Source organism: Catharus ustulatus, chromosome 9 (genome assembly GCF_009819885.2).
Source record: "Catharus ustulatus isolate bCatUst1 chromosome 9, bCatUst1.pri.v2, whole genome shotgun sequence".
In the NCBI taxonomy this organism is placed as follows: Eukaryota; Metazoa; Chordata; class Aves; order Passeriformes; family Turdidae; genus Catharus; species Catharus ustulatus.
In genome coordinates, this window is record NC_046229.1 from 2,565,060 (window position 1) to 2,592,028 (window position 26,969).

General features: G+C 45.3%; 1 protein-coding gene across 1 annotated transcript in view; it reads right to left on the bottom strand.

The window, feature by feature from the left end:
- ROR1 (receptor tyrosine kinase like orphan receptor 1) overlaps positions 1–26,969 on the bottom strand; it is a 148,585-nt gene that overhangs the window by 8,284 nt on the left and 113,332 nt on the right. The window contains exons 4-7 of the mRNA XM_033068037.1: positions 25,622–25,652; positions 5,742–5,869; positions 4,022–4,339; positions 2,430–2,675 (exon numbers count right to left, since the gene is read on the bottom strand). Of these exons, the coding sequence (XP_032923928.1) occupies positions 2,430–2,675; positions 4,022–4,339; positions 5,742–5,869; positions 25,622–25,652 (723 nt within the window). The remainder of the gene's footprint in view (positions 1–2,429; positions 2,676–4,021; positions 4,340–5,741; positions 5,870–25,621; positions 25,653–26,969) is intronic.

Here is a 26,969-nt window from a genome sequence, read left to right on the forward strand (position 1 = left end):
CCTGATCCAGCTCTGTTTGTATTTAGAATAATAAAGGCACAGAACAAGGGGTACCATTTAAGGCAGCAGTGAGAGGTTTTGGTAATTAAAACCTTTGTCAGGAATTCTCCAGCCCAGCCAGCCCATCTCAGTTATTATCGAGCAAAGCTTGAAAATCAGAGAATTTGGCTCCAAAAGAGTCCTGGTATCCCAGATCAAAAGCTGAGCATCTCAGAGCCCATCTAGAGGGAGCTGGCACAAGAATCTCCAGGATGGATTTTTGTTGTTTCTGTTGAAATAACAGCAGAAGAGATACAGGACTCGAAAAGTGTGGGGAAAATCGTGGAATTGTTGAGGTTGGAAAAGCCCTCAGAGATCAGCAAGTCCAACTCTTAAACCAGCACTGACAACAAAATAGAGGTGGCAATGCCAGGTCCTCTAAAACAGAATTTAGTGTTCACAGAACTGCCCTGGCTGCATTTTGGGTTTGCAAAATGAACAAAAAGGAAGATTCAGCTCTCATTTGATTCTGCTTTTCAGAGACCTGAGAGGAAGTGAATGAAGCACCTGAAAATTGAGTCCTAATTGTTTTATCTGCATGTAGAAATAACAATATTGATAACAGGCCAAGGGAAAAAACATTGCTATTTGCATGGACACGGCAGAAATGCACCCAGAAATGTTATGGAAATTCAAAGTTTCACACAAAATTTGATGTTGCCTACAAGTTGTCACACTAACATTTACCTTTCCCCTTGAAAATGAGATACCTTTGATGTTTCTGCTCCATAGCCAGCACCAAATTAAATTTTTTCTGGTTATGGTTATGAACATTCCTGCAGTGAGACATGTTCTGAGTCTGCTCCAAAGTCTTTTTCAATTAATGAAAAGATGGGAATCGATGCCAAAATGGGATCTAAATTATGTTCTTGCTGAAAGGGGAGATGGGGGGAAGGCAGATAGTCTGGGCTCTGTCACTGCGTCTCAAACCCTCTCCCTGTTTTTGGGCCCCTCACAAGAAGAAAGTCATGGAGGGGCTGGAGCATGTCCAGGGAGGGGAATAGAGCTGGGAAGGGGCTGGAGAATTCCTGAGGGAGCTGGGAAGGGGCTGGAGAATCCCTGAGGGAGCTGGGGGGGCTCAGCCTGGAGAAAAGGAGGCTCAGGGGGAATTTCTGGCTCTGCACAAGTCCCTGCCAGGAGGGGACACCGGGGGGATTTGGGGTCTGGGAACAGGGACAGGAGCAGAGGGAATGGTCTCAAGTTACACCAGAGGATGTTTAGATTGGACATCAGGGAAAATTTCTCCACTGAAGAGGTTGTCCAGCCCTGGCACAGCAGTGGTGAGGTCTAAAAAGGGACTTAAGAAGGGAATTAAAAGCACTGTGGATGTGGCACTTGGGGACATGGGCAGGGGTGGCCTTGGCAGTGCTGGGCTGGTTGGACTCAATGACCTCAGAGGGATTTTCCAACCCAAACAATTCCATGTTTCTGTGATTTAATTTGGCCTAAGGATTTGTACTGATTGGAAAAAAAACAACCTGGGAATCCAGGAACAACTGAACTGACAGTGCAGAGCCATTCCTCAGGAAATGATTTTCATGGCATGACTTTGTCACTGCAGGGACAGCAAGGTGTCCTCAGAGCAGGGCCAGCAGCCTTTCCTACAGCTCTGTCCCCAGGGCTCTCCAAAGACACTTTGTGCCCCAAACCCTTCCTGAGGGAATCACCAAAGACACTCTGTGCCCAAAACCCTTCTCCAGGGACTCACCAAAGACACTCTGTGCCCCAAAATCTTATCCAGAGAATCACCAAAAACACTTTGTGCCCCAAACCCTTCTCCAGAGAAACACCAAAGACACTTTGTGCCCCAAACCCTTCTTAGGGCTCACCAAAGACACTCTGTGCCCCAAAATCTTCTCCAGAGAATCACCAAAAAACACTTTGTGCCCCAAACCCTTCCCAGGAACTCACCAAAAATGCTCTGTGCCCCAAACCCTTCTCCAGAGAAACACCAAAGACACTCTGTGCCCCAAACCCTTCTTAGGGCTCACCAAAGACACTCTGTGCCCCAAAATCTTCTCCAGAGAATCACCAAAAAACACTTTGTGCCCCAAACCCTTCCCAGGAACTCACCAAAAATGCTCTGTGCCCCAAACCCTTCTCCAGAGAAACACCAAAGACACTCTGTGCCCCAAACCCTTCTTAGGGCTCACCAAAGACACTCTGTGCCCCAAAATCTTCTCCAGAGAATCACCAAAAAACACTTTGTGCCCCAAACCCTTCCCAGGAACTCACCAAAAATGCTCTGTGCCCCAAACCCTTCTCCAGAGAATCATCAAAGACACTCTGTGCCCCAAACCCTTCTCCAGAGAATCACCAAATACACTTTGTGTCCCAAACCCTTCCCCTTTTTGCCCCCAAACTCCAGCCCAAGCCACGCCAGGCATTACCACAGGCCGGGACATCGCAGAGCTCCGACTTGAAGTTCTCATCCAAGGTGAAGCACCACGGGGCATCCTTCTGGTTGCCAGGGTTCCTGCAGTAGGAGTGGCCCCCGTTGAGCTCGGGGTACCTGGCAGCAGTGAAGCTGTGGGTGTGGGGGTACTGCGAGTTCCAGGGCTGGCACTGCCGCCCCGAGCGCGTCACGCTCACCGTGCCCCGGTAATCCACGCCCGTGCTGTTGTAGCACCGGTGATCTGCAAGAGCCAAAAGGCAAATTCACTCATCAGGGTGGAGATGAGGGGTGGAAACTGGGATGGGAGAGATGAAAAACTCCTCCATGGCCATCTCACCATTGGGAATTACAGGAAAAAGAGTCCAGCTTTCACTGGGGAGAGATGGAAAACTCCTCCATAGCCATCTCACCATTGGGAATTCCATGGAAAGAATCCAGCTTTCGCTGGGGAGAGACGGAAAACTCCTCCATGGCCATCTGACCATTGAGAATTCCATGGAAAAGAGTCCAGCTTTCACTGGGGAGATGGAAAACTCCTCCATGGCCATCTTACCATTGGGAATTACAGGAAAAAGAGTCCAGCTTTCACTGGGGAGAGATGGAAAACTCCTCCATGGCCATCTCACCATTGGGAATTCCATGGAAAAGAGCCCAGCTTTCACTGGGGAGAGATGGAAAACTCCTCCATGGCCATCTCACCATTGGGAATTCCATGGAAAGAGTCCAGCTTTCACGGGAAGAGATGGAAAACTCCTCCATGGCCACCTCACCATTGGAAATTACAGGAAAAAGAATCCAGCTTTCACTGGGGAGAGATGGAAAACTCCTCCATGGCCATCTCACCTTTGGGAAACCCATGGAAAAGAGTCCAGCTTTCATTGGGGAGAAATGGAAAACTCCTCCATGGCCATCTCACCATTGGGAAACCCATGGAAAAGAGTCCAGCTTTCACTGGGGAGAGATGGAAAACTCCTCCATGGCCATCTCAGCATTGGGAATTACAGGAAAAAGAATCCAGCTTTCATTGGGGAGAGATGGAAAACTCCTCCATGGCCATCTCACCATTGGGAAACCCATGGAAAAGGGTCCAGCTTTCACTGGGGAGATGGAAAACTCCTCCATGGCCATCTCACCATTGTGAATTCCATGGAAAGAATCCAGCTTTCACTGGGGAGAGATGGAAAACTCCATTGGGAATTACAGGAAAAAGAGTCCAGCTTTCACTGGGGAGAGATGGAAAACTCCTCCATGGCCATCTCACCATTGACAATTCCATGGAAAGGGTCCAGCTTTCACTGGGGAGAGATGGAAAACTCCTTCATGACCATCTCACCACTGGGAATTCCATGGAAAAGAGCCCAGCTTTCACTGGGGAGATGGAAAACTCCTCCATGGCCACCTCACCATTGGGAATTACAGGAAAAAGAATCCAGCTTTCACTGGGGAGAGATGGAAAACTCCATTGGGAATTACAGGAAAAAGAGTCCAGCTTTCACTGGGGAGAGATGGAAAACTCCTCCATGGCCATCTCACATGTCCTGGATTCCCACACTGGAGGAATTGTATCACCCACAATTTCCCACTTACTCTTGTTGATGGGGTCGGCCATGGGGATGCCGATGCGGATGCAGCTGGCGGCCTCGGGGCTGTCGGGCTGCGGCAGATCCTCGCAGTTGGGCAGCTTCAGCCTCATCAGGATCATGGGGTTGGACCTGGCGAAGATGTACTCGGTCTGGCACAGCACGTTCTCCAGGATCTCGCACTCGTCCCGGCACAGATCCCGCGGTTTGGGGGCGGGGGAGCTCTCGTCGCAGTAGGGGAAGGCGTAGTGGCACAGCGAGGGGATGGCGAACTGCGAGCACTTGTCCGACAGGTGGCTCGAGGTGCCGATCATGGTGAAGGCAGCTGCAAAAAACACACCAGGCTGAACTGGCACTCGGGGATGTTGTCCCTGCGCTGTTGCCTTCACAGTAAAACCTCACTTCCCGCTGCAGCTGGGGATGCACGGTGCTAATTACAGGAATTTCACGATTATTAGCCGCACTTTCGGGTTCAGACCAAAATTTTAGTCAAAATGGTGCAGCTTATAATGGTGAAATTACTGTACAGTGGGAGTTATTAATGATGCTGATTTCACTGACAAGGAAAATACATCAGGTTTGTATCATGGGATTAATGCTGAGCTTATCACCCAACCACCAAACATAATTATTCCTTTAATTATTCCTTTAATTATTTCTTTAACTATTCCTTAAATTATTCCTTCATTATTCCTTAAATTATTCCTTTATTATTCCTTAAATTATTCCTTTATTATTCTTTAAATTATTCCTTTATTAGTCCTTTATTATTCCTTAAATTATTCCTTTATTTTTCCTTTATTATTCCTTAAACTATTCCTTTATTATTCCTTGAATTATTCCTTTATTATTCCTGGAATGATTCCTTTATTATTCCTTTATTATTCCTTAAATTATTCCTTTAACTCTTCCTTAAATGATTCCTTTAACTCTTCCTTAAATGATTCCTTTAACTATTCCTTAAATTATTCCTTTATTATTCCTTAAATTATTCCTTTATAATTCCTTAAATTATTCCTTTATTATTCCTTTTTTCCCTCCCAAATAACTTAGAATGATTTACAAATTAATGCAATATTTGGAAGCCCAGCAGGAAAACCCCAAATTCCTGCACCAGTTCCTTCGTGGAAGGTGACAGTTTTCATACAATCCCAAATAACTTTTTTTTTTTGGAGTGCTGGCAGTGTTTGGAGACAAAGGGAGAAGAGAAATTTGGGATATTCTGACAGCAAGGAAAAAAATCTGAATATAGAGATGATTACCAGGGCTAGGATCAGGCCAAGTTAATTTATATGAAAAATAGATAATATCATGATATCTGATATCTGCCAATTCAGCAATCCCATCAGCACATCCCACAAAAATAATGGCAACTGCTTCTCCCCTAAATCCAAAGGAAAACCACGACTTGCTGCATTATTTATGCAGCTTTTCCCAGCACCTAAATTATTCCAGCCACATAAAATCAACTAAAGCTGGTCCCCCTTTGCTTTCAAAACCTGCACTGAGCCTCCCAGAAGCTGTAAACACACAGCCCCTTCTCCTTGAAAAAAAAAATCTCTTTTTTAGGTGTTTTGGGATGAGCTGGAGGAGCAGAGACACCCAGACAAGCTCGTGGTGAGAGGGAATAAAGAGCAAAGCAAAATAACATTGCTGTTTATAAAACCCCAGCAGCTTTTTGGGAGCAGACAGCTCGGTGGGGAAGCAGCCAAGGAGTTTTTACCCACCTGTAATCTGATTTTCTATCTCCCCCTGCATGTGCAAGGACTCCATGTAGATGGTTCTGTTCCCAATGAAACGGGCACAGGCGATGCCCCTGTAAGGCTGGCAAAACCCATCCTCCTCATACTCATCCCTGAAATCAAAAACATCAAATTATCACTGTCAAATATTGAAAACAATTAGGATTATTTCCTTCTGTTCAACAAGATCTTGAATATTTGTTTGTTTACATAAACCCCCTTCATCTGCCTGGTAAAAAGTGGCATTTCAGCTTAGCCAAAATACACAAAATACAAAAATACAAAATACAAAAAAAAATGTTGTATGAAATGAGGGTTTTTAAGGCTCTGCTCAGAAATACACCCAGCCTTGATTAGGAGAGAAATAGAAACTGCCTGGAAAAAAAACAGGATTGATGTTTATTTAAAGCAGCTAACACATAGTTTTCTATTTTTGAACCAAGCTTGTGCTTAATATTGATAAACACAGCAGGAAGAGTCATGCAAGCAGAATTTAAAGTGTGTATAGAAAATCCAACCTCTGCCAGCACCATACCCTGGAAATAGGAAATGTTTGCTCAGTCTTCCATCTGTGGCAACATTTAGTGCTCAAACAGAACCAAAACTGAGACAGGAGCTCAACAGACACATTTCTTTCATTAGGTGCTTTCTTTTAGGCAATATAGGAGACTTTTAATCCAGAAATCCAGATGGGAAATTATTTGCCAAAGCAAAGGAAGGAAATTACTGGAGACCCAGGCAGACACTGGGTATTTTGAATAATCACCACCAAAGAGGAGGTTTTAGTGGGGTTTTGATCCGTGAAATCCCTTCCTTTAAGGATGCACTCGGAGATATTTTGCACTGAGATTTTTGGGATGAATTTTCTGGACAGACAGCTGAGGTCCCAGCAAAAGGAGGTGCTCCATGAAAATTCGCTGATATTTTCTTTGTTATTCCTGCCCAGCCCTGCCAGCTCCTCCGTGGCTCTCAGATTCGGATAAATGACACTGGAACATCCCTGGGGATGATGACAGCCGGGTAGGGAACAGGTTTCCTCCTTTGTGTGCGCAATTCTCCCTCCCCCAGATGCAGAAAACCCAACAGTGCAATCACACTATGCCTTAATAAGGGGGAAAAAAAAAATCAGAGCTTTTTTTAATCAACTCTGCCATTAAGTTTAACAAAAGCCACTTTCATCCCCTCCTGAAGACCTTGGCTGTGAGAGCTTGGAAATGCAAATTCCACGGGGGCTCTTTGAAGTCTCCCATTCTTTGTGCGAGCCAGCGGCCGCTGCCGTGCCCCGGCCAGCCCCGGCTAATGGGATTAGGGGCAAGAAGCGCTGGGATCAGTGGGAAGAAGCGCTGGGATCGCCTTCCAGGGCATCCCAGGCATCCCCCGGCACTGCCCGGCTCCAGAGCAGCGTCCCGGGATCCCGCAGCGCTCCCAGGGAGAAGCCAAACCCCAGGGATTAAGCGCAGTGATTGATGAGTGTGGAGGGAAGGGGGGAAACAGGGATGGGAGAGATGGAAAACTCCTCCATGGCCATCTCAGCATTGGGAATTCCATGGAAAAGAATCCAGCTTTCACTGAGGAGAGATGGAAAACTCCTCCATGGCCATCCCACCATTGGGAATTATAGGAAAAAGAGTTCAGCTTTCATTGGGGAGAGATGGAAAACTCCTCCATGGCCATCTCAGCATTGGGAATTCCATGGAAAAGAGTCCAGCTTTCACTGGGGAGAGATGGAAAACTCCTCCATGGCCATCTCACCATTGGGAATTCCATGGAAAAGGGTCCAGCTTTCACTGGTGATGGTCCCAAGATATTCCCAAGCTGGGTTGCAAAAGCTTTAACTGCCAATGAAACCCTTCATTAACAGCCCCAGGGAAGGTTGAGCTGCCTCAGGGATTCAGGCAACAAAGACTGAGATGGAAGCAGGGATGCACAACCACATCCTTGGGTTCCTGCAGGGACTCAGCTCTGCTGAAAATATTTTTTATTCTGTTGGTTCTTCAAGAGAAAAATTGAAACCTGAGCTGAAAACCCCCAACAGTGACTGCAGCTCTGGAGTTGAGTTCATCTTCTCATCATTAAATGCTCAGATAGGATATTATTAATTACCTGTTTATTATTTTTAAATGAAATTATAGGATGATAGAATCCTTAAGTTTGGAAAAGGCTGCCAAGATCAAGTCCAACCATTCCCAGCACTGCCCAGGCCACCACTGCCCACATTCCCAAGTGCCACATCCACAGGGATTTTAAATCCCTGCAGGGATGGGGACTCCACAGCAGTGCCAATGTCTCACCACCCTTTCTGTGAAGCAAATTCCCACAATATCCACCCTGACCTTCCCTGGCCCAGCCTGAGTTGTTCCCTCTCCTCCTGTCCCTGTTCCCTGGGAGCAGATCCCAAATCCCTCCTGGCTGTCCCCCTTGGGTCCCCCCCAAGCCTCCTTTTGTCCAGGCTAAATTTATGATGGAATTTCGCTCGGGGACACTCAGGGGCTCCCCTTTGGAGGACACCGGGCTGGAGATCCCCGAGCTGCGGGATTTTGCAGATAATGTCAGGAGGGGAAAATTTGGGTACAGAGGAAGGGTCAGGATGCCACCAGCTCTGCCCTGGGGCTGCACCCAGGGAATTCACACAGGGAAAACTGCAGATTAGTAGCGCATGAGGAGCAGGAACTGCTTAGGATTGTTTTGGAAATCAGCTGCATAATGGGGCAGAAGGGTGAAACAAATGAAAGGAGCATCAGGGTGACTCCGTGGTCCCCTGAACTCTGCTCCAGCGGGACAAAAAAGAGCTGCGAGGTTCCTCAATTGATCAGCAGCTCCCTGAGCAGGTTTGGGGAGCAGCCCCAGCTCTCCCAAACCCCTTCCCACGGAACAGATGCTGTCAAGGTGATCACCCTTTGCTTTCCAGACATTCCACCCAAACCCATCCAAACCCACAAAATCCTGAAGGGTTCCCGCAGCTCCAACTCATTCCCCACCTCCTGCTGCCCCTGGCAGCGTTCTGCCTTTAAACACAGCTCTGTTCAGCTTTGGCTTAAACACAGCCACGGGGTTTGGCTTTCAACACAACAATCGGGTTTGGGTTTTAAACACAGCGATCGCTTTTGGGTTTTAAACGCACCGATCGGTTTTTGGCTTTAAACACAGCTATTATCAGGTTTGGCTTAAACACACCTATCAGATTTTTGGCTTTAAACGCAGCAATCCGTTTTGTGTTTTAAGCACACCTATCAGGTTTTGGCTTTAAACGCAGCTATTATCAGTTTTTGGCTTTAAACACAGCTCTCGGATTTTTGGGATCAAGGCTGAGTCTGCGTTCCTTTCCCACAGCCCGTGTTTGGCATCCCTCACCTGCTCTAAGGAATCACCGCATCCCTGCCCTGTGCTTCTGCTTCTTGATCCTGATCCTGCACAAGGAAGGCTCCCTCTGGCTCCAGCAGGATGGAAATTAGACCTGATCCAGCAATTAGCGTGTTAACATTTACAGACGGGCTTAAATCCTAATGATTAATTCCTAACGAACTGGAAGTCAGTCCAAGCCTGGAGGCGTTTCTGATTGTGGATGGACTTTAATCGCTTGTGCAAATTCTGGCTGAGTGGGGAGGACAGCAGGCAGCAGGTGGGAAACAGGGATGGTGGAAAACAGGGATGTGGAAAACAGGGATGTGGAAAACAGGGATGGTGGAAAACAGGGATGCAGAAAACAGGGATGGTGGAAAACAGGGATGTGGAAAATAGGGATGGTGGAAAACAGGGATGGAGCAAACAGGGATGGTGGAAAATGGGATGAAGCAAACAAGGATGGAGCAAACAGGGATGGAGCAAACAGGGATGGAGCAAACAAGGATGGAGGAAACAGGGATGGTGGAAAACAGGGATGGTGGAAAACAGGGATGCAGCAAACAGGGATGCAGCAAACAAGGATGGAGGAAACAGGGATGCAGCAAACAGGGATGGAGCAAACAGGGATGCAGCAAACAGGGATGCAGCAAACAGGGATGCAGCAAACAGGGATGGAGCAAACAGGGATGCAGCAAACAGGGATGCACCAAACAGGGATGCACCAAACAGGGATGCACCAAACAGGGATGGCAGCAAAAAGAGATGACAGCATGCAGGAACAATTCCTGCCCAAGCACAGCACAGGATTTGGGAGATGGGAGCTGCCCCAGAGCTGATCCCTGCTCCTTGTGCTGGATTTTTCTGACCAGCAGATGATTCAGCACTGTAGGGTTTGAAGATTCTTTCTTTCCAGGTTTGGTTTGCACTGTCTCTTCTGTTTCACTCTGTCACTGTTCCAGCCCGGGTGTTTATCCTGGAGTTTGCCCATTGGATCCCCCCGTGACAACACCTCTGGCTCGGTGTTAGAACAGAGCCAAGGATTCATTTACACCAGGCTCAGGTGTCTCTGAGGAGCTGATGGCTCAAAGTTCACAGAAAAACCGAGGGACAGCTCTGAAGGTTCTCCACAGCCAGCATCCCTCCCAGCCCAGCCCAGCCCATTCTGTGATTCCATCTCTTTATCTCAGCTGCTCCTGGCACTGAATCCAGAGGCTGATCCCCCTCCCAGAGCAGCTCCTATCCAAAACTGGGCAGAATTTCTGCCTCTGCAGCTTTTTGGGCATCCCCATGCAAAGCAGGCAGAGCAGAGAAACATTAACAGTCAGTTTGCAATATTTATTTTATTGCTGGAGGAGTTTCGTGGTACCACCTCCTCTGCAAGTGGCTCCAAAACACAAACCATCTCTGCAAGGTTCTCTGCCAAACTCTACTTCCCAACATCCTGAATTTTCTTTGTCAGCCTTTTTTGTAAATCACGAGAAAACGCCCAAATTTAAACATTTAAATGTTTAAATTAAAATTTAGACAACATTTCCAGCAAATGCCAACAACAAGTCCAGGAACTCAATTCAGCAAAAGCTTTGTAACCAGGCTTTAACAAGAGTTCATTTAGAAATATTTCATATATTGATAGAAAAGCCGAACCTGTGAGATCATGCTGTATTTATTTTTACAATCCAATCTATTAAAAATTCATATTCCAGAGATGCTGTAATTGTGTGGTCATTCCTACCACACCCTATGGATTTTTCTTTCTTTCTTTCTTTCTTTCTTTCTTTCTTTCTTTCTTTCTTTCTTTCTTTCTTTCTTTCTTTCTTTCTTTCTTTCTTTCTTTCTTTCTTCCTTCCTTCCTTCCTTCCTTCCTTCCTTCCTTCCTTCCTTCCTTCCTTCCTTCCTTCCCCCCTCCCTTTTTTCATTCTTTATCTCTTCCCCTTTTTGCCTTCAGAAGGATTTAAATGAAACCCTGCAAGAATCACAAATACAGAACTAATTTGGAGAGAACAGAACAGGGCAGGACAAAGCCCCAAACGCTCTGAGTGTCCCAAAAGCCAGCATGAATGAAGGTGTAAATGCACAGAAGGTTGATTTATGAGAATCAACCAATCTGAAGAGCAAAAACAAATCAATGTGTTATCTCCCAGATCTACCAAGTGCAGATGGAAAACTTTTGGCTCTGGGTGAAGACATTTTTTCACTGACAAAGTCAAAGACATTTTCTCTTGTCATTAATTACAAGGTGTATCAATAAATTATTTTTATGGTTATGCACACCCAGTGCCCTCTCTCTGTATAAATTATTTATGCATTGTTAAATAAATGATATTTTGTTCCCTCCTCGTGTTCCAGCTTCACACAAGATGAAATGAGAAGGTTTTGACTTGGCAGATCTCCCCTAAAGCAAACAGATGAATAAAATTCTCTCATACTTTCCAAAGAGCAAAACCCAGTTGCTTGTGCCTCATTTGGAAAATGGGAACATGCTGGCTCTGTTTCATGATAATATTTCATCAAATTTCTGCATTTCACTTTGCAAAAAGGAGAGAACTGCCCAGACTTCCACGTCACTGTGCAATTTAGGGAAAACTTCTGGGGAATAAAAGCTGTTTGTCACCCCTTTAAAGGCACAGGGGAGCCAGGGATGGGATGGGAAAGCAGAGGCAGAAGGGAAAAAATTCTTTATGCTGTAATAATAATAATAATAATAATAATAATAATAATAATAATAGTAGTAGTAGTAGTAGTAGTATTGCAGCCTGGGATAGTGGAAGCTGTCCCTGCTTCTGGAATAAAATTATCTTTACTGTCATCCCCAACCCAAACCATTCTAGTGACTAAAAAATACCAAAAATTAAAAGAGATCTGGTTTAGGAATTCTTTTTCTTAGTTGTTACCTCACTATTCAGACTGATGGCTGCTTTGGCATGATGCCTCCAAGGCAGATATGGAGAAATAATCCAGAATTCCTGTGGGTTTGGGATGCTGGTGAATGGATTTGCAGAGAGCCCAGACCAGCACTGAAGCCACATTAGGGCCACAAATTAGAGCAAAATATTGATCAAAAATCAATAAATCAGCGCTGAGATTGAGCTTCAGAGATATTTTATTCCCTCCTAAACACCTGAAATGTCCCTTTGCTGACTCAGCTCCTGCAGGGAACAACCTTGGGAGCAGCTTTGGATCTTTCCTGGCAGATTCCTGACATCAGGATCAGCTGTAAATCCCACAGGAGTTGTGGGAATGGCAGCAAACCCCTGGCACTGGGGTTTTGTTTGACAGAGCTGTTTTCAGCTTACCTTTGGAAGTTCAGCTTGTCCAAGTTTTGAAACTCAGAAGGGAGGGAAAAAAAACTGAAATGTTTTTGAAGAGCAGAAAAATCCCTGGATTCCCTCCTGGAACTCTGGGCTCTTCCTTGAAGAGCTTGGCCACATCCTTCAGGCTTTTTTTTTTTTTTTTTTTTTTTTTTTGTCCAAATCTCTCCTAGTTGGGAGGGAATATTCAGAATTTAGGGCCCAATTATGCACATTTTGGTCAGATTTGACAAGGTTGCCCAGCCCTAAATTCTGAAAATCCAGATTCTGATGTTCTGGGAAGCAACACCCCAACCCTTCCTGGGTGTCAGGACACTGCAAATAAAGATTTGAATCTTCCAAACTGACAGAAAAATCTGTAATATTGCACCCCACAAAATGACTTCCAGCCCATTTTATCTCTCCCTGACTCTTTCCTGCTCTCCCTTATTTTCTGGAGTCACAGCTTTATTTCTGCTCCTCCCTCCCCTCTCCTTCCTCCTAACATTTAATTTGTCTTCTGTGCCTCAAACAGTTCTTTCTTCTGGTGACCTAATATTTTAACCTTAAGCATGATGAGAAACAGACTTCACAAACCTGACACTTGAATTAAAAGTGAAACACATGCCTCAGCACAAGTTAATTAAAAATAATACCTATAATGTTAGCTTGTTCAAGCTATTATTTAACCAGAAATTTGCACCCATCAATAAAGGCAGTCCACAATTGCTGCAAAAATAACAGCAAGCTGGAAGCCACCAAAATGAGCTGCTTTATTTCTCTTTTTATTTCACAGATAAAAGGAGGGGGCAGCCAGGGAGGGATCAGGCTCTGCTCTCAGGGTGAGAGGAAACAGCCTCAAGTTGTGCCAGGAGAGGTTTAGGTTGGATATTGGGAGAATTTTTTATGGAAAGGGATTTAAAATCGCTGTGGATGTGGCACTTGGGGACATGGGGCAGTGCTGGGGGTGCTTGGATTTGATCTCAGAGGGCTTTTCCAAGCTAAACAATTCCAGAAAAATTAAAAGAAAAATTTAAAGAAAATGCAGCAGATTTTCCTCAAGCCCCTTGCCAGGAGTTTGGCCCAGGTGGGAACTCAGAGCAGTTGGGATTTGGGTTTAGGAGCATCACCAACCCCAGCTGGGGGTGAAGCCAAACTCATTTTTAGCACTAGATCTCACTTTGCTCAAACCTCACAACTGTGAAAACATTTAGAAGCTCACAAAAAACTGCACCTCCACCATAAATCCCAGCCCCTGGCACACGAATTCCTCAGCTGGGAATTGCCAGGGATTTAAAGGGCATCCCCACCAACCCCAAACCGGGAACTGTGGGACAGATCCTTCTGCAGATAGGGAAACCCCTTAAAACAACAAACAAAACTGGCTCCAGTGGAAATGCAGACTGTCCCTCTGTGCCTTGATGGAAATGGGATAAGGCACAGAGAGAACCTGTTTGTTTTCCTTCAAAATATTTTCCCCCTCTCTGGAGGCTGCAGAGGGAAGCAGGAACCACCCTGGGACCACAGCACTCGAATTTCATGAGGTAAGGCTGGAATATTCACAATTTAGAGCTCAATTATTCACATTTTGGTTAGCCTTGAGAAGGATGGCCAGCCCTAAATTCTGAAAATTGTGAAAAATTGGCAGATTTTTACTCAAAAACGGGACAAAATCCCTCCCTAAACTTCAGTTTTTAGGAAAAAAAAAAACCCAGCCAGTCACTGCCTCTTCATGTTAGCCCAAAAAAGTGAATATGTTCCAACACACCTCCCTGCCTGATTTCTGGCAGCAGCATTAAAAGAATTATTAAGTAAATTCTAAACCCCTTTTTTTTTTTTTTTTTTTGGTTGGAAACATCTAATTTTTCAAGGCAAAGCAATCTGAAACTCTACAAGTTTAAATTGTTTGTCTGAGCAACTCAAGGAAAAGCCCAGTCTGTAGAAAAGATCTAAAGCTGTCCCTTCACAGCCTTTTTACAGCCAATAATTGGTATTCAAGGTGAAAAAAAAAACACTTTTCATCCCCCACAACAAGCACATTTTAAAATTCATGTGGCTGAAAATGCACCCAATTTTCTGGAACTCAGTTTTAGGATATGGAATTTATTGATATTTCCCAACACACCAAACAATCCAAATTGCTTTATGTCGTTTTATTTTATTATTCCAGTGTGCCAGCAATTGAGAATACGAATCCCCTGGAGGTTTGCATCAGAAGGAATTATGTTAATGTGGCACTGGGAACGGATCACAGTTTTTTAAGGCATTTTACACATGATTATTGGGCTGCTTTGATGCAAATGAAAGCGTGTCTGCCAGACTTCCTACCTGTGCCACCAACATTTCAGCTGCAAATCTGAAATTAATTGGTATTGATAAGCCCAGCTGGATGATATGGCTGATATTAATGCATTCTTCCACTAGAAAAATATTATTTAAGATAACAGACTTGTTTCTAGAACCTTGTTTTAAAAACATCTGTCCTGGCACACTCCAGCAGTTGCACTGGATCAAATTTAAAAGCTGGGTTTTATCTCAGAGTGGGTGAAACTCTCAGATCAATACTCACTCTTGTAATACAAAACATGCATTTTGCAACTGCATAAAAAATTCCAGGATTAAGCCAAACATCCTTTAAAAGGCAGGCACACCCCCCATCCATGCAGCAGAGAATTTAGAGTTGAGAATCAAAGAAACTCTGATATTCCCACCCTGCTGCTCCTTTGATCCAGGCAAGGAATGTTATTTTGGCAGTGCCTGTGTGTGTGCAGTGCCCAGGTGGGGTGACAATCCATGACACTGATGGAGAAACCCCCAGAGGAGCCCAGGGAGCTCCTCTGGTTTATCCCCACAGCTGAGAGCAGAACCTGGAACATTCCCAGCTCCTGATGGCCCAAACTGCTCCCAGTGCAAAGCAAACATTCCCCAGGGCATTCCCTCACTTCCAGCACTGCTGGAGTTGTATTTTCTCTCATTTTCTCCAGTCTCCAAAAGATGGGAACACAAATCCTCATCTGACACTCAGATACATTGGTACCTGTGGTGGAGGAAACACTGACACCACCAAATTTTAAATAAATGCTGAAAAATTACCATGAGGAGCAAAAAGTCAGAAAAGGAGATTTCCAAAACTATCAGAAGTGCCAACAGTGCCAAAGAGACTTCATGGTGCTTTCAATTCCAAGGTGAAGAGTTTCTGCTCTAATTCATATTTGTTTGTCACAAGATGGGAATGGTGGGACTGTCACCAACAACACAGGGTTAAAGGTATTTATTTATCATTTAAATGCAATAAAACAGTTTCTGTTCCAAAAGCAGCTAAAGAAGACATTAGAGAGGAATTGCTAAAGCCAATTTTTTTAAACACAGGCAGGCTGAGGCAATTTCCATCCCAGGAGCCTCTCCATGATCTCTGCAGGATATTGTGTGCTGTCCATACTCACACACATCCTGGGAAACCCAAAGCACTGCTGGCCAGAGCAGAGGGATGGTTGGAATGAAACCCAGACAAGGCAGGATTTGGGTGGTGACAGAGCTGGGGACAATCCCCAGGAGCTGATGGAAAAGAGACCTCTCAGAGTCCCTCTGGAGCTGGGCTGTGAAGGGAAGAGTGGTTGTATATTCAGGATCCTAAAGGCATGAGCATGTTCAGAAGTTAAAGACAGATAAAATCAACATGACACATTTTTCTCCTCAAAGATGTGCCCCAGCTAATTGAAAATCAGAACTGAGCCTTGCCCAGAGAGAGAAGCTCTGCAGTGGGGACTGCAATGCTCCCTTCTCACTTCAAACCCTCCAGATCTCTAAAGCAGCTGTGAGCCTGGAAAGGGGACTGGCTTGCAAAGTGCTCTTTGGGCAGAACTGTGGCAAAAAAATGTGTCCATTCATCTGGAGCAAAATCAGGATGGAGAGAAAATTTATTTGTTGAAAGCAAATTCGCCGAGACGAGAAATTTGGCTGGAGAAGTGGGGCAGGGTAACATTTGTGATTCATTTTTGCTGAGCACTGCTCTGGGCTGGCTCAGGCACCAAGAACAGCATCCAAATAGCAGCTGAGATGATAAGTGCTTTCCTTCCTCACCCAGGTAACCACACATGTTTTGCTGTTAACAAGATCAATAAAGTTGACACGCTCAGAAATGGATGATTAACTCCTTTTACAGTACTGGAGGTGGCCCGGGGTTATTGCTTTGAACAGCCAGAGCTGGGACGTCAGGAGTGGTTTTAATTATCAGGATAAATAATGTAACACCTTATAATCTTCTCCCTTTGCACTGGTGATGGAGCTACACGGACTGGGAGTGAGGAACTACACACAGGCTGGCTGAGCAGGGATGGTATCCCTGTAGGAAAAGTCATTCCCAAGGTTTTACACCCTGTTGAAGTCACAAAAGCCCCTTGGGTCACTACAGATTTATTCCCACTTTTAATGATTTTACTAGGCTGAATAAACTCTTGCACCAGCCTGGTTCTCCTGAAGGCTGCAGAAACCTGGAGTAAATCTTCAACTGAGCTTGGGATGAGTTCAAATTGAAAAATAATGGGTTTGGATGTGATATTGGGGGGGAATTCTGTGTAAGGAGGGCAGGCCCTGGAATAGAATCCTCAGAGGAGCTGTGGCTGCCCCTGGATCCCTGGAAGTGTCACCCTGGGACAGTGGAAGTGTCCCTGCCATGGAATGAGCTCCAAGGTCCCTCCCCACCCAAACCACTCCATGCTGGGAGGGAAAAGCTCTGCAGCTGCAGCTGGGACAGAGATTTGCAGGGACCAGCCAAGGTCCAGCAGGCAGCTCTGGATCCCAGAGCCCAGCCTGGGATGTCTCAGCAGGCACCAAGCAAAGCTCACACCGAGTCTGGAGGGGGAGCAGAATCCCAAAGTGCCCAGGCAAAGAAAGGATTTGCAGGCAGGCAGGGATGACTTTTCATGTGGCTGAAAGAACGCCAAGGACAGGAAACAAATCCATCCCACAGAGCCACAGATGCTGCCTCTCCCCCAGCTTGCAAGGCTGTCATTATTCTGATTATTCCTCCTTTTTGTTCTCCTGAGTAATTCCTACCACAAGCAACCGGAGTTTTCACTACGGCAACGTTTGAAATGTTTCATCTTCATTCATTTTCCAGCCCACTGGCAGATAAACCCAAAACCTGCTTGAAGCTGTGCCCAGGGCTGAGCTTTGGATCTGAGGAACCTCCAGCAGTTCCCTCCTTTCCTTGGTTCCCCATCAACACAAAATGAAAAGAGCAGCAGAGGATTTGTTTAAGGAATATCAGCAGCAGCTGGGCACTGAAGAAAAAGAACAAAATGAGGCAGAGATTGAGATTTGCCCACTGAGATTTTACTGCTGAGATTTTACTGTGAGCACAGAAATATCAGAGGCCTTTAAATGAGATTTCCCTCATAGTTAAAGGTCTTGTGGCACAGGGGAACCTCGTGTACCTTGGAGGTGACCTCAGATATTATAACTGGGTTGTGAAATGTGTGAATTGTTCTTTATCCCATCCTTCCACCCAGCCATTCCCAGGAAAGTTCTAGAGCAGCACTGGGCCACCAAACCCTGCAGGGTTTGAGGTAAAACAAGGACTTGGAACCCACTTGTTGCACGTGAGAGATGTTCCATTTTCTCTTTCAGAAAATCCTAATTAAATCACAGTTTCATTTGTCACTTTTCTGACTCAGTTATCACAGCCAGACACCATTTTACACCATGAGCACCCAGGTTACAGAATTATTTCCCTCCTTCCCTCCTTGCAGCCCTTTCCACCCTTCCCCAGGAGTAAAACATTGGGTAACAAAGGCAGTGGGGATAGAGAAACTCAAGTTATGTGTTCTCCAGCACCTGGAATGACTCTGAACCCCCCACAGGCTGGTGGGGAGGGAAATCAAGGACCTTGGTATCAAAGAATTTAACTTTTTGTTGTATTTTATTTTTTAACTGCCTAAGATAGACCAGCAAACCCCCAAACCAGAACAGAGAGCTCCCAAAGCCTGGGACTGAGGTGTATTTTCCACTGTAAAATACAATCCTTGTCCCCAAAACAACATTTCCCACCTCTGTTTTAGCAACTCTGCAGTGAAAGTTCTCTGGAGAAGGAACTGGGATGGATTTAACACAAATAAAACAACAGATCAGTAATTTTCCTGTGTTGTCTCAAGCATAACAAAAATCAGGTTTAATCTCTCAGGTTAGAGACCCTCTAAAACATCATTTTTGATTTGTCCTCTTTAAGCTCACAACACACATTCAGGCCAAGCCCTTCCAAAGCCAGGCTCTGCTGAGCCAGGACTGAAACCTGACCCAGGCCAGGATGGCTGAACTCCATTGTCACTGGAATATTGTCAGATTTTTCCTCACAGCCTTCAGGCTCAAAGAAATCCCTCTAAGCCACTTAAAATGTCCTTCTGATTAGAGCTAAATGAGAATTTTTTGATTAAAACTGTCTTAAAGAGCAAACACTGGAATGCTTCACAGAAACCCAGTGGTTTGGCTCAAGGTGCTGCTGCAAAATTTCAGCAGCTCCACGAGGGATTTTTTGGGGTTGGCTTCAAAAGAGCTGTTACCTGGAATGACCACATGAAATATGGGAAAAGCAGATTATGGCTCTGCTCTGAAGCACAGCCAGCATCTCCCTCTCTGCTGGGCTGGGGGCTGTGCCTTTTTTATTTTCTGAGACAAATGCCTGATGGCCTCAGGCAAGAAAAGCAAAGCTTGGAAGCTCAGAATCTTTAATCAAATCCAAGAGTTTTGTTTCCAAGCAGACTCAGTGGGGAGTTTAGGAACACAGGTCCCCTGTCCTGGGGGATGAACTCCAACCCAGCCAACTTCCCCTGGGAAAAAGGAAAAAAGGCTCTGGGTGACACTGAGGCATTAATGGGAACAATATTTGGCAGGTTTGGTTTAACTCACAAGACTGGGTTTATTATTAGTCAGACCCAGACTGCCAACTGGGCTTAATGATATTTATTATTTTTTACAACAGTTGAAGAATATCTCCATGAACACAACAGTCTGGAGGGAATTATCAGAGAAGTAATGCAACTTTCCAGCCTTTCCTGATTTATTTTTTGCTTTTCTGTTGTCAAAAACTTCAAAATGATCCTCACTTTGCTCCTATTTAAATAAATCAGGAAAACAGGCACAGAATCTGTAACTCAGGATTAAATTATGTCATCACAGGATTTCTTTAGTGCTGTGGAAAGCCTGATAACTGAGATATTCAATTAGAGAAAGGAAAATTTATCCTATATTTGTACTTTACTTATCAGTCCCCTTGGAATCATAGATTTACAAAGATTGGGAAAAATCTTTGAGTCCAATGAATAATCAGGACCCTGTGAGGGATTTGAGAATTTCCTGGATCTAGGGTTAAAAAGGCAATAAGGTCTTGCTATATATATAAATATGAATATAAATAAAGTCCCTGATATATAAATAAAAGCAATAAAGATAGAATGACAGCACAAATGCCTCTTTCAGGGCTATCCTCACTCTCAACCCCCTCAGTCTCCAGGATCTGGCCACAAATCCCACATGCCAGGCCAGGGAATACTGACTGTTGTGTGAAATTCTGCTGGAAATTTAAGTCCCAAACTCCTCCAATCCTGCCTGGAGAGTCCCACAAAGGCCACTTGCACCCCAAACATTTATTCCCATCTGTAGCTGCTCTGGGTGATCCTGCACAGAAGGAAAACCAAGGCAGCTCTTCAACAGCACATTGTCTTTCCTTGGTGCTCCCCATGCCCAGCTCTAATGCACTTCACTCCCTTCTCCCTCCCTGCTTAAAAAAATATTGACACCTCTGTAATTAATTTGTTTTCAGATAATTCAGCTCTGTCTCCAGGCTGGGCTGGGCTTTTCCCCTGTGCCACGTGTGGGCAGGAGGGGTTTCTGTTTGCACTGCCCCAGATAAGGGAACACTTCAGCTGAAATCTGCAGGAATTGTTATCAGACACCTTTCAAAAGTCAGAACCACTTTCTAAGGTCAATCTTTCACCCAACTCCAGGCCAATTTCTTTTCTGTAGGCTTGCCACAACACAACAAAATACAATTTAAGCCACTTCATGGCAAGGACTGTGGCTGTTTGCAGCACTGCTCACACAGCACACAGGAACAGCTTTTGGGATTTGGGATTTTGGGAATAAATTCCTGGTTGGGAGGGTGGGGAGGTCCTGGCACAGGAGCAGAGAAGCTGTGGCTGCCCCTGGATCCCTGGAAGTGTCCCAGGAGAGGTTTGGAGCAGCCTGGGATGGTGGGAGATGTCCCTGCCATGCCAGGGTGGCACTGGGTGGGATTTAAGGTCCTTTCCTGTGATTCCATTCTCTTCTCTGTTCCAGGGCTCTCCCCCAGAGCAGGTGCCCAGGGGCTCTTCAGGCCCCTCAAACACCCCTTAAATCTTGCTTGGGCTCAGCTCCCCACATGTCTGGGAGATAAGGGGAGGTGAAGAGGCAAAGGAGCCTGGGATTCCCAGATAAGGTGTATATTTAGATAAGGTGTATATTTAGATAAGGTGTATATTTAGCTACCTAAGTACCCTGAGGTGGATAAAACCCCCTGGAACAGGCTCTGTGGCCAGTTCACTTCATACAAGACACAGCTGGGCCTTCCTAAATTCTGTATCACACTCACCCAGAGGTGTTCAGTCCTTTTTGCTCGCTCAGGAAAATCCAAGAAAAAAAAAACAAAAAACAACAAAACCTGTGCACTCTCAGCAGGCACTTCACTGTCCCCAGTGCCAGAGCAGGACCATGCAGTGGAAAGGTGAGACAAGGAGAGATAAGTGTGCAGCAGATCAAAGAGCCCTGGAGGGGACAGGGCCAGCTCTCCCTGGGAACATTCCCATCCCAGCCTGGCCTGCTCCCAGCAGATAACCTGCCTGAGCCCTGGGAAATGAGGATTCTTGTGCCTGGGATGAAGTCATGCAGCAGGATGGAACATGGTTTGTGTCAGCATCAGCCACTCAGGCTCCAGCCTTGCACCACGTGGGGGCTTTTTTTCCCCCCCTAAAATATATTTATATTGGCTTCTGCATGGAATATCCCACTTCAGGGTTGTGTCTCAGATCCTACACCAGCACACAGTGGGACTGTAAAAGATCCCACACCAAAAACACCTGGGAATTGGGTCCAGTCCTCATTCCAAATTTCCATCACTGAACAGCAGGAGGGAGTTTCTGTGCCAGCCACAAAACGTGGGGCAGGCTGGAATTCCAACATTCCAGGAGTCAAAGCTGGCAGCCAGAGTGCAGGGATGTTGTCTCAGGATGCTGCTGGAGCAGTGAATCTGTTCTGGCCTCTTCACTGACATTTTTTTCTTCTCTAAATTTCACTTTCTGTGGCCAAAAGAGGGAAGTCTCTGTGTTCCTCTTTGAAATCCACAATCACACAGTTGGCCAAGCCTCACCTGGATGCTGGCCAGTGCTTACACATTTTCTTGTTGCAGGAACCATGCTGGCACACAGAGCCACTGTACAAAAGATCTGTTTTACTAAAAAACCCAGATGTGTTTAGCTGAAAGTTAAAAAAAAAAAGAAATTAAAAAAATAATCTCAATCATTGAAAGAGATGGGAAAATCCAGGGGGGGTTTGTGGTTTCACAAGTTATTTCTGGGAATCACAAACCCCATTTCATTTTATGAATCAGATGCTCCTTAAAATTACAGTCCTCTTGTCTCCTCTTTTCCCCTCTCCTCGTTCCCAGTGGTTAAATAAAGAACAAAACAATGCCATATTTAGGAGATTTATATATAGAAAAGGCTCCATGAAGAACAAAAGGACTGTTCCAGAGAACTGCTGGCACCAGCCTGCACAGATTCCACTTGGGAATAAATCCCTGCCATACACATCCAGGTTAAAGCTCTGCAGAACATGCTCACAACAGAATAAACAATAAATACAGAGCATTTTCCTGCATTCTTCCCACAGGGTTTTTCCAGCTCATTTTTACCCCAGCCCATGTAAACTGGCATTTTCCTTTTTCATTTTCACTACAGCTCTTGTGGAAGTTCTTGCTCCACCACCTCTAATTTCAGTGATTTGTGCCCAGGATTTCTCCTGCAGTGGGAAAAGTTTGGGATGAGCACAAAGCCAAGGCTCCAGGTAATGGGAACAATGGAGAGTGAGACAAAAACAACAAAAAGATTGGGCACAGAAGCATTTCCCAGGCCAAAGCATCTCTGCTGTTAGATGAAATTCTCTCATCTGCAGGGATCTGCTGTGCTCTGACCTGGCTCTGATCTCTGCAGCCACACCTGAGGGGCACACACACATTCCTGTGTCCCTAAAGGACCAACCCTGCCATGGATGAGGGATAAAAAATGAGTTCCAAAGGGATGTGAGCACAGGAACTTCAAAAATAAAGTTAAAAATCTGGTTTTTTGGGGACATTTTGAGAAGCAATGTGCAAATTCCTGGTTTTAGGGGAAGGTGTCCATGGCAGGGGGTTGGAATTAGGTCCAGTCTAATTAGATCTTTGGAATTAAATCTTTGAGGTCCCTTCCAACCCAAACCCTTCTGGGATTCTGTGACACATTTGTGTGCACAATACACAGAGCAATGCACAAATACATGAGTGAGCCACCAAAATGATCTCCCCAAAATTGTTCAGTCAACCCAATTAGTGTCTGAATTCAGAAATTCATGGATAAAAGAAGGAGGTGCATCAGCTGAGGGTGGCTTTTTGCATCCAGAGCTCCCCGACCCCTCTGCCCCTCCCAGGCTCTGTGGAGGTGCCCTTGACACCATTCTCGTTTTGGAAATGATTCCAGCAGCTGGAGAGCCTGGAGCTGCCTCTTGGGGACACATCCAGATGTGGAACATCAGCATTGACACCCTCCCCACATCCCCTGAGCTGCCCTGCATCTGCAGCACCCAAAGATAAAAGAATGATTTATTCACAAAGCGCCAGCAGGGCTTGTTTGTTGTTTTGTTTTGGTTTTTTTTTTAACAAAAGAAGCTTCTCCCAGCTAAGTCAGAGCAGGACCATGGAAGGTGATGCCAGGGGTTTTACAGCTTGTCCAACAGGGCAGAGTTAAAGGATGTTGAGGGTTGCCCACCCTTTGTTCCTCAGGGACAGCACTGCTGCCTTTGCCTCACACTGATTTCCAAATCAGACTTTTGGCTCTCAGACACCTTAGGGAAAGCAGCAAAAATACCACACATGAATTATTGTGTTCTCTATCCCTGCCTGTCTCCTTTCACACAAATCATCATTTAACATTCACACTTGGCCAATCTGTTTTCCTGCCATCACATCAGGGCACAGCTCTGCACCTATAAATTATGGAAGGAAAAGTGCTGAGTGTGTGGATACTTTTAAAAACATGATCCTCAAATGAAACCTGTAAATGAACAGAACCTTCCACTCATGGGTGACTGATAAAGACAAGGGAAAAGCAGGCCCAGGAACTTGCCATCAGTTTTGTTCTAAATTTTGTGACCCAACTTGCAGACTATTCCCAAGGAAATATTTCCCCAGAGGGAGGATGATGAGGGAGGTCAACCAGGTATTTATTTCATCTCTCACCCTGGAGCTTGAAAACTGGCACAGATGGGCTTGGTTTTCACAGAAAAAAAAAGCAGAAAAATTAACTTCATAGCTACAAATTCACTTTTCAACTTGTGCAGGGAGAAGGCTGCATGTGAGTGAGTCACACAATCCAATCCCCAGGATATTCTTTGCATGGAAGGAACAGCAGACACAAAAAAACCCAGAATTTGAGGTAATTTCCCTCCTGCATTTCACAGCATGCAACTGAAACGTGATTAAATATCTTTTTTGGTCACAAAACTATAAGGCACAACTATAAAATCAACTATTAAAGAAGACGTCTCCCTTTCTTTTCACCTTTTCCCATCCTCTGTGTGTATTTCAGCTGGTAAACTTGTGGCCCTTTTTTTTTTTTTTTTGAAAGTGGGAGGAAAAAATCCACCAAAACCCTGCCAGAAACTAAAAATGGGAAAAAAAGGGTTTCCAAATGTATTTTGTTTCAAAAAGTGAGGCAATCCTGAGTGCCTAGACAGAGAAATTCCAGCCCAGCTCTGTTCTCTGTGCTCACACTGCTCTCACTTGGGTTCTGACCTCAAGGATGTGTTGTTTTTTGTTTAACCCCACACATTTCAAAAACCCCAAACTAGGTGGGAGCAGCACAAAATCCCCATTTTCTCACCTCATCCATCAAGTCTCCAAAATGCTGGAGAGCCCAGCAGCCCCTAAATCCCACAGCACCCAGAACCCCACAGTCACCACACTGAGCTGAAATCCCAGCCAAGAGCTGCCCCTCCAAAACAAAGCCCAGGATTCCACACCAGGGGAAGATAAAACCACATTTTAGGCTGTTCCATTAGAGGGCATCCTACAACATCCTTTTGTGGTCAGATGCTTCTCTTCTATAACCTCTGCAATAATTCATGGAAGATCTTCCATAAGGAGTCAGGAACATTCATATCCCCAGCTTTTTGCATCCCTTGTAATTGCATTAATTGCATTAATGGATTCATTTTTTTATTTAGTTGGTTCTGTGTTTCTCTCCCCTCATCAGGAGAGGTGGATTTTCAATATTCTTCCACAAAGTGAGATGTGAACAAGCTGGACACAACTGGAAATCACACTTGAGAGCAGTAAGGCACTGCAAAGGTGAGCAGGTTTGATCTAATTTTGAAATTAGAGATAGAAAGTGCCCAAGACAGAAGCTCCACTGCCAAAATACAACGTGGGAAGGGCTCAGACCCTGCAGCAGGAGCCAAACCTGAGCTCCAGGACGCAGGGAGCTGTGGTACAAACAGCCTCTGCTCCCACCCACCTCCTCAATCTTTAAATCCTCAGGTTTCAGACACTTTATTAATACAGGTACAGAGACACAGGCACAGTTTACGACCCTTAAAATCAGCAAGAAGCCCCTGGGTAGTAAAATCTGCTTGTAGTGATAAATATTTTCCAGATTGGGCTGTGACATGGATGAAGTACCTGTAGGTGCACTGAAATTACTTCACAGACTGAAGGCACCAGAAGATCTAAAGGTAATGATATTGGAAATTAAGAAGTCTGGGCTAAGAAATAGGAGTTGACACGATAACATGAAAATACAACTGCGAGACAGATAACTCAGTTATAATAAATTACCATCCTATCTGACTTAAAAAGCAGAATGTAAAAGTGCTCCTGTCACACTGAATGACAAATGAACTTCTGACTGCTGAAATGCAAGATTAATGAGCCCACAGAAGAGACATGAAAGGACTTACGAGGATCCTGGGCTCGCTGTTGGCGGGGGACCTGGAAAAGTGACAGAAGAAAAACAGCAGGATGAGTTACAGCGAGGTAGCAAGCAGGAAGCTTTTGAAAACCTTTTAAAAGATAAAAGCACCAGTCTGTGGTGCTGGCTGTGGTTTATGGGGTTGGACAGAGGAGTGACAGTCCCTCAGCACCAAAGACAAGCCTGGATTGGCTGCAGGACTCGACACGAGGACAATAAACAGGTGAGCAGCTCACCCTCCTCTTGCAACTGCCTTAGCAGAACATCCAATGATTAATTTCTTATCAGAAATCAGAAAACATGGGAGATTTAGGAAAAAAAGATGGTGAAACTCATCACATCCATCATTCCCTGTGTGTTATTTGTCCAGTTCCAAAGAGGATTAACCAGGACTGTGTGCAAATATTTTCATCTCAGTGAATTATTTCTCCCTGAGCGTGGAGGAGGAGAAGACACACAAAACCTGTTTCTTGTTGGGAATCTTCTGAGTGCTGAGATCAGCTTTGAAGGCAGTTATCTCAATATAAACTTGGAAGAATGAGTGCTTATTTCCCCTGACAGGTATATATGTGTCTCATTTCAGGCCCTCAGCCTGCAGTGCCAGCTGAAATTTCTCACTCACCAGACACAGAGGTCACTCAGAATAAAGGAGTTTTTCTCCTCTGGTCTCAATCTACCCAGGTACCACATTAATGGGGCTCAGCCTGGAGAAAAGGAGGCTCAGAGGGGCCCTGGTGGCTCTGCACAAGTCCCTGCCAGGGAGGATTTGGGATCTGGGATCTGGGATCAGGGACAGGAGGAGAGGGAACAGCCCCAAGCTCTGCCAGGGGAGGTTTAGGTTGGATATTGGGAAAATTTCTCCTCCAAAAGAAAGGAACAGTCTGCCCAAGGCAGTGGTGGAGTCATCATCCCTACAACTGGAAAAACATGGATGGGGCACCTGGGACATGGTTTAATGATGAACATGGTCCTGGTGCTGGGCTTGATGATCTTGGAGCTCTTTTCCAGCTGAACATTCCATAATTCTATGAAAATACAGCTGTTCCTACACTGCCATGGATCCCTGGATTTAGGAAATTTGTGGATGGGGTTAAAAGGGCAGAGATCCCAGCCTGCAGGACAGACAGCAGGGTCTGACATCTCCCAGGGCTGCCCCACAGCTCAGCTCCCCAGGAGCATTTCTCCAAGCTCCATCCCAAGGAATGTTTTTACCCTGCCATCCCAACACCCTCTGTGGGAAGCAGAGTTGCAGGCAGCCCATGGATTGCTGGGCTGTCTGCACAATCTGGGTTTAACAAATAAATTTAACATACTAATAACATTAAACAATAAGCTTA